The 13,091-nt window shown below is 35.0% G+C and overlaps 1 protein-coding gene across 10 annotated transcripts in view; it reads right to left on the bottom strand.

Annotated features, from left to right (window-relative positions):
* CEP70 (centrosomal protein 70) overlaps positions 1-13,091 on the bottom strand; it is a 119,850-nt gene that overhangs the window by 29,103 nt on the left and 77,656 nt on the right. For all 10 annotated transcript variants that reach the window (XR_012014878.1, XR_012014877.1, XR_012014879.1 and 7 more), the window contains 4 exons: positions 7,127-7,297; positions 1,475-1,621; positions 1,129-1,297; positions 835-949 (listed from right to left, as the gene is read on the bottom strand). Coding sequence is in view for 7 of the 10 variants with exons in the window: in XM_072792553.1 (XP_072648654.1) it covers positions 835-949; positions 1,129-1,297; positions 1,475-1,621; positions 7,127-7,297 (602 nt within the window). In the remaining 3 variants the exon portion in view is untranslated. The remainder of the gene's footprint in view (positions 1-834; positions 950-1,128; positions 1,298-1,474; positions 1,622-7,126; positions 7,298-13,091) is intronic.

Raw genomic sequence — 13,091 nt, 5'->3', positions numbered from 1 at the left:
TGTAACACTCCTAATGTGAAAGCTTTCCACTTAACTTGAGAATTTTTAAGAGACCTTGCTTTTTAACATTTTCTAAAAATTGTTTTTTATATCCCATATTCTATGAAACATTAAGAATAAGTATCAGTCATCTAAATGTGGGAAGGGAAAAAAGACAAATATGTTCCTTTTAAAAGCATCAAGTATCAGAAAATTCATGTGTCAGATTAGGTAAGGATCTTTGTAGAAAACTTGCAGAATATATGAATAGGTGGTATATGTTATGTGCTCCTCTTCCCCTATGTTGCGTATAAAATTGAGGGTGGAGGGTGGAGGTGGAAGAGTTGCTTTAAGTATATCTATAATGTTTCCATATTTCAAAAAGAATCAGTTTTTAGAGTTGACAAGCTTTAAAAAAAATCTTTAACATTTATCTTCTAATCAAATAATAAACATACTATTAGCAATTGTTAAGTGACCTATGGTAGTGTACTAAAAATAGGACTTGTTTATATAGTCTGAACACTAACATGAAGTTGCTAACAAGGTGTGAATTTCTCCACATATAATTTTCCTTGGGAACAGGCTTATAGCAATAATGCTTGAGTTCTGACCCACCCTATGTAAACTTATAGGCCCTACAATCTATTTTTATCTTGAAAATGCATGGCATTCTCTCCATTGATAAGGTGTGAGATTATTTTATATTGTCAAGTTATTTAAAAAGCTATCCCAAACAGGAAAGGTAAATAACTTATGAAGCTTTGAAAAGTCTTTAATTTCACCACTCCAAGCATTCTGGATGATACTTTGCAAACTTTTTTTTTTTTTTGGCAAACTTTTTAAAATAAATACCTTTGGAGGTCTTCAGGTCCCAATACCTGCATAACCTGTTCATTCATGTTCTCATTAATCACCCTACACAATTTTCCAACTGTGTTCACTAACACACACAATGAGGATGAACTATCTGAAAGAGAGAAATAAAAGGATATCTTAAAAGAGAATTTTCAACATCATAAAATTAAATCAAATACCCTATGCTTCTGTTATCCTCAAATTTTTACTTTCTATTTTTTAACCTACTTTTTGTTGATTTATTAGGAATAAATTCTTAAATGGGGGCCAGAAAGAATAAAGAGTTATCACCTAATTCTAAGAGTTCTTGGAGGTTTCTCACAGCATTGTTCATTTCTCCAAGCCTAGTATAAACTTCATTCATTCGAGGATAGACTCCATTTAAAGAAGGCACATCAAATAACTTTTGGAAGTGAGACACAATAGCTTGCAAGGTTTTTAAGTTTGGCATATTGCTGTCCTGTCCAAGAGAGAGGGATAAACAGTTAACATGTTAAAATAATCCTAAAACTTTAATAAAAACTTTAAAAAGAGAAATAGAATCTTAATAGAACAAATATCATTATCTGTATCACTATCAATTTTTAAGATAAGATTACATTAAAATATGAACATTTACATAAGTATTAAACATTACCTTTTCCTTATTTTCAACTTCTTCTAACATGGTATCTACTATAAACAACAGATCTTCAACTCTAATACCTTCATTTTCATCATGCCTTTTTAAGTTATGCCAAGGCACCAGTTCTGTAGATAGTATTTTCAAGGACTTATACAAATCCTTTATAACAAAAGAAACAACATGGTATTATTGATTTTTAAAAAGACTCCATAATAATGTCAATATAATATAATTGTCCAGGCAAGTTTAATATATATAAACCATCATCAGTACTTTTTTAAAAAATACCATTACTAGTTTAGAAAAAGTCTGTTAAATGTGTGTTCTCCAGGTAAATATAGGGCTTAGAAAAAACAATGATAATATTGGTTATCTCAAATCTGGATGTTTAAAGTAATGATGTTATTTATTAGTAGTATATGTTATTTAAGTAGTTATTTTTAAACTACTGATGTATAAAAAACAAATTCATCCTTTATATTTTAGCCTTAAACAATTTTATAACAGAATTATGGAGATATAATTCATATAAAATTCATTCCTTACAAGGGTACAATTCAGTAATTTTAATCATTTTACAGAGGTGTGCAACTATCACTATTCTTTAATTTCAGAGCATTTTTATCACCCCCAAATAAATCCCATACTCATTCACTGCCATTCCCCATTCTTTTCTATCCCCAGACCCTGGGTCACTATTAACATAATTTCTATTTCTATGGATTTGCCTATTCTGGGCATTTCACATGAAGTGGAATTATACAATAAGTGGCCTTTTTTGACTGGCTTTCCTTCACTTAGGATAATGTTTTCAATATTCATCCATTGTAGCATTTATTTCTAGGCAGCTTTTTAATTTGAAAAAATAATTAATTTATAAGATTCTAAATTAAATTAACTCTACTTAATCTTCATGACAGCCTACTTAATTCTCTTGGTCAAGACAGGTTGTCCTAATCTATTTTAAGATTTGCACAAAGGACAAAGCTAATGGAAGATTAAAACTCTAAGACTGGTCAATTGATAAACATTTACCAAGCATCTACTATATGCACGGCACAGTGCTTGGCCCTTTAGAACACTGCTGTCCAAAAGAAATGTAATATAAAGAGTAATTGAAAAAAAAAAAGAAAAAAAAAGAGTAATTGTATTTACTTTTTAAATATGAGGATGGTTGACACACAATGTTACATTAGTTTCAGGCGTATGACCTAGTGATCTGACAAGTTTATACATTATGCTATGTTCATCACAAGTATAGATACCATCTGTCCCATTACATCACTATTACAGTAGCACTCTAAGTCACAGTAATTTTAAATTGTTGAATAGCCACAGTTAAAACAAAAAGAAACAGGCAACATTAACTTTAATCATATATTTGGTTTAATCCACCATATCCAAATATCATCTTTTTAATACATAATCAATATTTTAATTATTTTTTTCCATATGGTTCTAAATCTAGTATGTATTTTAAACTTACAGCATATCTCAGTTGAGACTAGCACATTTTAAGTAATAAAAGCTACATATGGCTAGTGGTTACTGTACTAGTACAACCCTAAAATACATAAAGAAGTACAGGAAGTTCTTTTCCTTATTTTAGTCCTCCACTTATTTAACATTCTCCAGTGAATGCCCAGGCTTCACATACTGATATCTGTAGCCTCTTATTTGGTAAGGAAGCAATTCAGTTTGGTATTTCAGAAATTCAAGGCAATACATCAGTATCAAATGAATGTTTTAAACAATAAGTGCCACTGGAATTTGAAAAAGAAGTCAGGAAGTTGCAGCATAAAAACCTTCATTAACCAATGCTCCATCTACAAGCTGCGATTATAAAGAAATGGTCTTCAGTAAAAAGCACCCAAATATAAGTTTTGCTTGGGAATAAAGTATTATACAGTTAAGAAAAAAGAGCTGTTCTGGTCTACTTGGCAGTGACAGGATGGTTGTAGCATAGTCCACCAAGCCCTGAAAAATCTAAAAGAGGGTCTCCTATGTTCTCCACATTGCTCAGCTGTGGGGATGTAGATGTACAATCAACGTCCTGTCTCTGTACAGCAGGCCCCTGGATCCCTGGGGAATGAGAAAGCCACAGGGTACAGCAGCATACTGGGTTGGGAAAGCAACAGTCTCTAGTTCAACTTTCCTGGAAAGGTGGGTAGGAAAGACAGAAGGAAGAAAGCAGACAGCTCCTTCATGCCTTTCCCAGCCTTCTTTTTTTTAAGCCAAATCTAACCTGAGAAAAAAACTAATCTAGGAAGATGGCTGTCCCAACCTCGAGGGCTACTACAATATAGAAAATCTTTCATATGAGGCCATATAGAACTTAGGCAGTTTCTCAATTTGGATCCTGATTCCACAGTAATAGTTAAATATCTGAACCATTGCCTAACATCCATGAATTACTTCAGTGGCAGGGCCACTAAATTCCTCTCCGAGGTCCTCAGAACATTCTAATTACAACATTTACTCTCCTTGTCTCCTTCTAGTGGAAAAACTATACAGTAGCAAGAACTCACCACCACCGTCAAGCTTATCTTGGGGTTCTTCCCCTTCCAGATTCTGGAGCACAAGTCATCTACCCCATTCACTTGGCACTTCATCACGGGCTATTTTTTTTTTTTTTTTTAAGATTTTACTTATTTATTTGGGAGACAGAGAGTACAAGTAGGGGGAGAGACAAAGGGAATAGGAGAAGCAGACTCCTCACTGAGCAGGGAGCCTGATGTGGGGCTTTATCCCAAGACCCCAGGATCATGACCTGAGCCAATGGCAGATGCTTAACTGACTGAGCAACCTAGGCATCTCCTTTCATGGGCTGCTTTTATAGCATTCATTTCTTTTAATGATATCATGAATGTTAAATTTTATTTTGCATTTTTTAGAAAGTCTTGTCTCTCCAATTAGTCTGAATCTTGTGTTCATCTTTTTTTCTTTAAAGATTTGAGAGAGAGAGTGAGCATAAGCAGGGGGAGAAGCAGAGGGGGAAGGAGATAGACTCTGAAGCAGACTCTGTGCTGAGCACAGAGCCTGATGAGGGGCTCTATTCCACAACTGTGAGATCATGACCTGAGCCAAATCAGGAGTTGGACATTAACTGACTGAGCCACCCAGGCACCCAGTGTTCATCTTTTCTGACTACCTCCCCAATGCCTTGAACATAGTAAATCATCAGTAACTATCCATTTATGTGATTCTTCCTTTGTCTCCTTTCTCTTCTAGTCTTTTACCTTCTCTTGGAAAGGCTAGGGCATGTTCTAGCCCATCTTCCTTGCAAGGAATTAAAGTGGGGTTAGCACAGTGGAGCATCTGGTTGGCTCAGTCAGTTAGGTGTCTGATCATGGTTTTGCTTCAGGTCATGATCTTATGGGTCATAGGACAGAGCACCCCACATTGGGCTCCCTCCTCAGCAGGGATTGAGAGAATTGAGTGATAGTGTTGTCTTAATATACCTATCTTATAGGCTTGAGTCTCTCCAGTTTATATCTTAGTAAATGTTAATTTTGTAAACCATGGTTAATTATGTAATCCTGCTTGAGGATTCTCTTCTTCTGCCCCTCCCACAATTGGCTTATTTGCTCTCTCTCAAATAAATAAATCTTTTTTTAAAAAAATATCTTATTTATTTGAGAGAGTGAGAGAGACAGAGAGAGAGAGAGAGAGAGAGAGAGAGAGAGAGAAGGAGTAGGGGGAGGGGGAGGGGCAGAGAGAGAAACAGACTCCCCGTTGAGCAGGGAGCCTGACATGGGCTCTATCCTAGGACTCCAGGATCATGGCCTGAGCCAAAGGCAGATACTTAACCAACTGAGTCATCCAGGAGCCCCAATAAATCTTTTTTTAAAAAGGTTTTATTTATTTATTCATAAGTGACACAGAGAGAGGCAGAGACATACACAGAGAAGCAGGCTCCTCACAGGGAGCCCGATGCAGAACTCAGTTTCTGCACCTGGGATCACGCCCTGAGCCAAAGGCAGACACTCAACCACTGAGCCACCCAGGTGTCCCCTCAATAAATCTTTTTTTTAGTGGGGTTAGCACTGTTTCCTACTACTGGGAGAACCCTCTGACAAGCAATGACTGGGTTTACATAATTAACCATATTTACATAATTAACATCTACTAAGATATAAACTGGAGAGACTCAGGCCTATAAGATAGGTATATTAAGACAACAACACTATCACTCAATTAAAATGTTTTCTATTTTATAGCTCTATCTGATCCCTATATAAAAAGGGAAAGAGAAATTAGCCTGAACATGAAGACTCTTTCATCAATTACCAGTATGTTTTCATTAATTTTTTTTAAATTCAGTATCATCATCGTCATTTTGCTGTCTTGGAATTTGTTATTCTACTTCATTCTTTTGACAAATATTAAGCACACATTATGTATCAGGAGATTCCTTGGGATATATCCGAGAAAAAAAAGATAAAACTCATAGAACTTATACATTCTTACTCATATCTTCTGTATCATTTATACTTCATGCAATAAGGGTTCTGTTGACAAATACTGTTACTGAATCACATATTCATGAACAGAGGTAGTGCTATATATATTATTGAAAAATCTAAAGATCAGGGATGCCTCAGTAGCTCAGTTAGTGTCTGACTCTTGATTTCAGCTCAGGTCATGATCTCAGGGTTGTGAGCCTGTTTAGGATTTTCTCTCTCTCTCTGCCCCTTCTGTCCCCACTCAAAAAAAAAAAAAAAGAAAAGAAAGACAGATCTAAAGATTGAAGAAGGGAATAGAAACTAAATATTAATGACTTTAGCAATTCACCTTTCAGTGAACTACTCAACAAAAACTGAAAAACCTGAAGATACATGATAAAGAATGCAAAATAACTCTAGAAAGCAAAGAAATGTTTATCTTCCATGGATAGACATGATAAGTAAAAGTAGTATTGGCTGTTATTGAATTACTAACTGTTCTATAAAACAGTTATGGAGATGTGGACAGTTTTGAGAGAAGGAAAATGATTTAAAATATGAAGAGGAAAAAATCCCCAATTAAAGTGGAATGAAGGATAAAACATTGTATCTCAAGAGGAGTAAAAGGCCAGGAAAATCTGCAGCATGGAAATACCAAAAAGAGTAAGATGAAGGTAGAACAGGAAAGGACCTAGAAGTGCAAAATAGATCCACTCCAGATTTTCAACATGGCAACAGGTCTAAAAGTCTTTAGCAAAACTTTACAGGAGGCAAAGCTTATAGTAATGACAACATCAAATAGGTAGTACTTAAAACCAATATGGTAAGTAACAAGTTTTAAATTCAAGTTTTAAATAAGGTAAGCTTGGGATCCCTGGGTGGCGCAGCGGTTTGGCGCCTGCCTTTGGCCCAGGGTGCGATCCTGGAGACCCGGGATCGAATCCCACGTCGGGCTCCCGGTGCATGGGGCCTGCTTCTCCCTCTGCCTATGTCTCTGCCTCTCTCTCTCTCTCTCTCTGTGACTATCATAAAAAAAATAAATAAATAAATTTAAAAAAATAAATAAGGTAAGCTTTACAGCTAAAACAAACAAACACAAAAAATGAAGCCTAGTCCTTTAATAAAGCCCAGAGGAAAAAAACAAAAACAAAAACAAAAACAAAAAGCCCAGAGAATCCAAGAGATTTTCAAAGCATGTAAAAAATATTCAACCCCTTACCTTTAGAGAAGTCAGTTGATCTGCCCACATTTCTACTATAGGAATAAGATGCTCAAATCCACAATCTCGAACAAAATCTTTATTAAAATGTTGGGTTCCTCCTTTGCTCTGTTTATAAATTATTACTGGAGCTCTTGGATTATGAACAATTGAATTGATGCTACTCAGAACCTTAAAAAAAAAAAAAAAGACCATGCTTTTAGTTGAAATGTTTATCACAGTCCTATCCAAAATGATTTAGGTTAAAGGAGTGCTTTCTATGTCAATATATCATCATTTTCAGAATTATTTTTAGGCATTAAGAAGTTCTTTAACAGGAATGACACATGTAATGTTTTGGAAGTATAGCAGTTTCATCAACATAATTAAACATATAAGTTCTAATCAGAACCACAGACTTCACAGAAAAGCTAAATGCATTTTCAAATGATTTAGACTTTAAAGTAAGTTATGAATGCCCTATTATAATCTACACAGGGAAAAAGAATCATCAATACATTCTTAGCTAGAATCTCACATTTCTCTAATTCTATCTCCTTATATTTAAGTTAAATCAGATGTTTAAAGGGAGCATATCCTGTTGTTTCGTAACCTCAGTTAAAGTTCAAAGTGAGGACAATGAATAATAAAGTCCAACACATTCTATAGAGAAATCCTGTAAACATCATGCCAATTTTGGAAACCCCAAACCCAATGCAGAGAACTAATCCTTAAAATGCTGTTCCTCTACAACCATTCTCAGTACCAAAATCTGTATTATCAAGGTTCTACAGAGAAACAGAAACAATGTATATGTATATATCTAAAATGATTTATTATAAGGAATTGGCTCACATAATTATGGAAGCTGGTAAGTCCCAATTTCTGCATTAGGCGAGCTGGAGATCCAAGAGAGCCAATGGAGTAGTTCTAGTCTGAATGCTCACAGGCCTGAGACCCAGGAAGAGACAGTTCAAGTTTGAAGGCAGGAAAAAAACTGATGTCCCAGCTCAAAGGTAGTCACGCAAGGGGAACTCCCTTTTATTCAGCCTTTTTGTTTTAGTCAGGCCTTCAAATGACTGAATGAGACTCATTCACATTAGGGAAGGCAATCTGCTTTACCCAGTCTGCAAAATCAAATGTTAATCTCATCCATAAACATCCTCACAGACATATTCAGAATAACATTTGACCAAATATCTGGGAAACCTATGGTCCAGTCAAGTTGATACATAAAATGAACCATCATAAATACCCACATAATCACTACCTAGATTCAACAATTGTTAACACTATCTTATATTTGCTCACTTAGCTGAACCTCCTAAAGAAAATACAGACATGATAAAACTTTACCCTCAAATACTTAAGGGTAAGTATGTTTCTCTTAGAAGTAGGCACATTCTCCTATTTAAATCCTAAAACCATTATCATACAGAAGAAATTTAACATGGGACACCTGGGTGGCTCAGCAGTTGAGCGTCTGCCTTTTGGTTCAGGGTGTGATCCCAGAGTCTGGGGATTGAGTCCCACATCAGGTTCCCTAAGGGGAGCCTGCTTCTCCCTCTGCCTATGTCTCTGCCTCTCTCTCTCTGTGTCTCTCATGAATAAATAAATAAATCTTAAAAAAAAAAAAAAGAAATTTAACAGTAATTCCCTAACATCATTAATGCCTGAGTGAATTTTAAATATCTTAATATGTGACTATAGCACTCTGCCAAAAGGTATGAGTTCTACTTTACATATCATCCAAGGAAAGGAAGGGAAGACCCAAAACAGCAAGTTTAAAACAAGGAAGAGGGCAGCCCTGGTGGCTCAGCGGTTTAGCACCACCTTCGGCCCGGAGTGTGATCCTGGAGACCCGGGATCAAGTCCCACGTCAGGCTCCCTGCATGGAGCCTGCTTCTCCCTCTGCCTGTGTCTCTGCCTCTCTCTTTCTCTCTGTGTCTGTCATGAATAAATAAATAAAATCTTTAAAAAATAAAAATAAATAAAAAATAAATAAAACAAAGAAGAGTAAAGCCATTTCCTTATTTACCACCATCAAGCCCAGAGCATATAATAAATAGCTATATAAGTATAAGAACAAGATACTCTTTTGATCTCAAATCTTTGTCCCTACTCATACTTCAAGCTATAAACTCATAGGTTTCCTGGTACTAAGACTTCAGATGTTCACTGAGGTGCTTTTGTTTTGTTTTGTTTTTAGTTCAAGAGAGTATTTCATTTGAGAGTTTCAAGAGAGTATTACATTTTCTTCTCTTGTATTTAAGTACATTTTAATGGAAAAATTAATTCCCCTCCACAGGATTATTACTGACAGCAGAGCACATTCTTATGACTTGACCACAATCAGATGATTGCAGAAAAGTATATATTAACAATGATGAAACAGTAAAATGACAATTACCAGAGAGATGGGAATTTTTTTAAAACCTCAAAAATAGACCTTATTCAGAAACAGTTTGTAGATACCTGATAAATTCTTGCTATGGATAAAAACTGTATCTTAAGAGTAATCATTAGACAAATAGAAAAGAATTAAGATGACAAATGTCCTAAGTACTTGAAGAGAAAAAAGACAAATCTCAACCTAGCAAATGTAAGGAAAAGAAAAGAATGGAACCAAAAACCATATACAGAAAACAGAAAGATGTCAGGAATAAAAGCAGATATATGAGTTGGTCTCAGTATCCATGAATGGTTTAATCCCTCTGTTAAAGGACAAAGCCTCTCAAACTGAATCTAAGAAACAAAAGGAAATTTAAAAAATTCAGTTATATGCTGGGTACAAGAGTTATCAAAACAAAAAAAATCAGTTTTCAGAAAAGTGCCTGGAAATAAAATCAACTCAGATTTATGAAGCAGCAGCAACAATCAATTAGAAAATGTAATGGGGAAAAAAGGATGCCATTTTCAATAGCAATAAAAGTTATAAAACACCTAGGAAGTAAACCTAACAAAAAATACTCAAAAGCTAAATTTAAAAATGTATAAGACTTTATTCAAGGCTATCAAGTAAGGCCCACATAAAATTAGAGACATATTTCTGAATGAGATGATTCAAAACTATAAAAGTATCACCTTTCCAAATATTAATCTAAAAAGTTAATCCAATTATAGTTCATCTCAATAGGATCTATTTTTGAATTTGACAAATTGTTCATCCAGAAGAATAAATGTGCTAAAAATATAGCAAAGGAAAAATTTTAAAAGAACAATGACAAGATTCTTACCCTAAAAGGTATCAAAACCTACTATAAAATTACAGAAATTAAAAGATAATGGAAATAGTGTAAAAATGAAACAGATTAGAGAGTCTAGAAACACACCTATGCATGTGAGTGGATACGATAGAGGTTTCGTTACAATGAAGTAGAGAAACAATGGTCTATGAGAAACTGCAAACTCAAATGCCTCTAGAAGCAAGATAAGACCATCCATAACTGAGTAAAGCAAGGATGGCCAGGGCCTGTAGCTAATTGAAGAACACATGCCCATATATGACAGGGGAAAGGCATAATTCTGTCCTGATAATGACTAGGCAGGAATTTGTTGCCAGATTCTGGCTTTTAAAAAGAACTTAAATAAGAACTTAAATAGAAATAAGAACTTAAATAAAATATCTTAATTTTTAAAATATTAGTAATTAATTCAAAGTTTAAAAAACCCTGTGTGGGTCCAATAAAATATGAGCATAAACCTAGTTCAATCAGTAAATATCCAGGCTTAATCACTCATCTATTCAATGAATGGCCTATAAAACCAGTTAGGTTAGATCTCTACATGACGCCACATAGAAAATTAAGGTTCAGATGGACTAAATATCTAAATAAAAACAAAACCATGTAAGGATCCTAAGAAAATAGATTTACATATATAATAATAAAAGCAACAATAATAATTATACCAACGACAACAACAATACAAACAATAAAAAGAGAAACAATTTAAGGGAAGAGAATAGGAAAAAGGATTATAAAATCTTAAAAAAAATTTTTTTTAATATTTTATTTATTTGAGAGAGAATGCACGAGCAGGGGGGGGGGCAGAAGGAGCCGGGAGAAGCAGACTCCCCAGTGAGCAGAGAGCCTGACTTGGGGGCTTGATCTGGGCCAAAGGCAGATGCTTAATGGATTGAGCCACTCAAGGGCCCCAAAATCTTAAAAATCTTACTGCTTTTTACTACCCTGCTTTGAATTAAGCCAAAGTCTTTCAAAAACTAAGACAAATTCTAAGTAAAGCTACCTATAATGTTTTTAGCCAAGAAGATATGTCCTGGTAAGACAGGATTAAGCACACACAAATACAAATATTCCTTATATTTTTCTACCACCTGATAATTTATTAAACCGAGATGGAAACCAAGGTTCAAATACAATATAGTAGAGTATTTGAACACTCCAGTGGACAGATCACCTAAACAGAAAATAAGAAAAGAAAGGCTCTGAATGATACACTGGACCAGATGGACTTAACAGATCTATTCAAAACATTCTACCCCAAAACAGCAGAATACACATTCTTTTCAAGTGCACATGAACATTCTCCAGAATAGATCATATATTTTAGGTCACAAGACAGGCCTCAACAAAAACAAAAAGACTGAAATCATAACATGCACCTTTTCAGGGGATCCCTGGGTGGCTCAGTGGTTGAGTATCTGCCTTTGACTCAGGTCATGATCCTGGGATTGAGTCCCATGCCAGGCTCCCTGCATGGAGCCTGCTTCTCCCTCTGCCTGTGTCTCTGCCTCTCTCTCTCTCTGTATCTCTCATAAATAAATAAATAAAATCTTAAAAAAAAAAAAAAAAAAACATGCACCCTTTCTGACCACAATATTATGAAACAAAAGTCAACCACAAGAAAAAATCTGGAAAGCACAAACACATGGAGGTTAAACAAAATGCTACTAAACAATGAATAGGTCAACCATAATAAAAGAAGAAATTTTAAAAAATACATGGAAATAAATGAAAATGAAAACCCAATGGTCCAAAACCTTTGGGATGCAGCAAAAGTGATTCTAAGAGGGAGGTATACAACAATACAGGCTTACCTCAAGAAGCAAGAAAAACTCAAACAACCTAACTTTACATGTAAAGGAGACAGAAAAAGAACAAATGTAGCCTAAAGCCAGCAGAAGGAAGGAAATAACAAAGATTAGAGAAGAAATACATGATATAGAAACTAAAAAAACAATAGCACAGGTCAATGAAACCAGAAGTTGGTTCTTTGAAAAGATCAAAATTGGTAAATCTCTAGCCAGGCTTATCAAAAAGAAAAGAGAAATGACCCTTGCTGATCTGGATGCCTTTTTTTATTTTTGTTGTCTGACTACTGTGGCTAGGACTTCTAGTACTATGTTAAATAAAAGTGGTAAGAGTGGACATCCCTGTCTTATTCCTGACTGGAAGAACACCTCTCAGTTTTCCCCCATCTACGGTATTAGCTGTGGGTTTTTCATATATGGCCTTTATTATGTTGAGGTATTTTCCCTCTAAATATCCAATAGGAAAAAGTTCTCTTTAACAACTGGTGCTGGGAAAAATGCACAGCAACATGCAGAAGAATAAAACTAGAAGACTTTTTTATGCCACACACAAAAATAAATTTAAAATGGATTAAAGATCTAAATATGAGACCTGAAACGATAAAAATCCTAGAAGACAACACAGGCAGTAACTTCTTTGACATCAGCTATAGCAACTTTTTCCTAGATATGTCTCCTGAGGCAAGGAAAACTAAAGCAAAAATAAACTATTGGGACTACTACATCAAAATAAAAAGCTTCTGCACAATGAAGGAAATAATCAACAAAACTAGGAGGCAACCTACAGAATGGGAGAAGATATTTGCAAATGACATATCCGATAAAGGGACATGTCCAAAATATATAAAGACCTTATACAACACAACACCCAAAAACCAACTTAATTTAAAATGGGCAGGGTATGGGGGCAACTGGCTCTAATATCTATCACCC

Source organism: Canis lupus, chromosome 22 (assembly GCF_048164855.1).
Source record: "Canis lupus baileyi chromosome 22, mCanLup2.hap1, whole genome shotgun sequence".
NCBI classification, from domain to species: Eukaryota; Metazoa; Chordata; class Mammalia; order Carnivora; family Canidae; genus Canis; species Canis lupus.
Note: the sequence above shows the minus strand (reverse complement) of the source record. Positions and strands in the feature narration are given on the sequence as shown.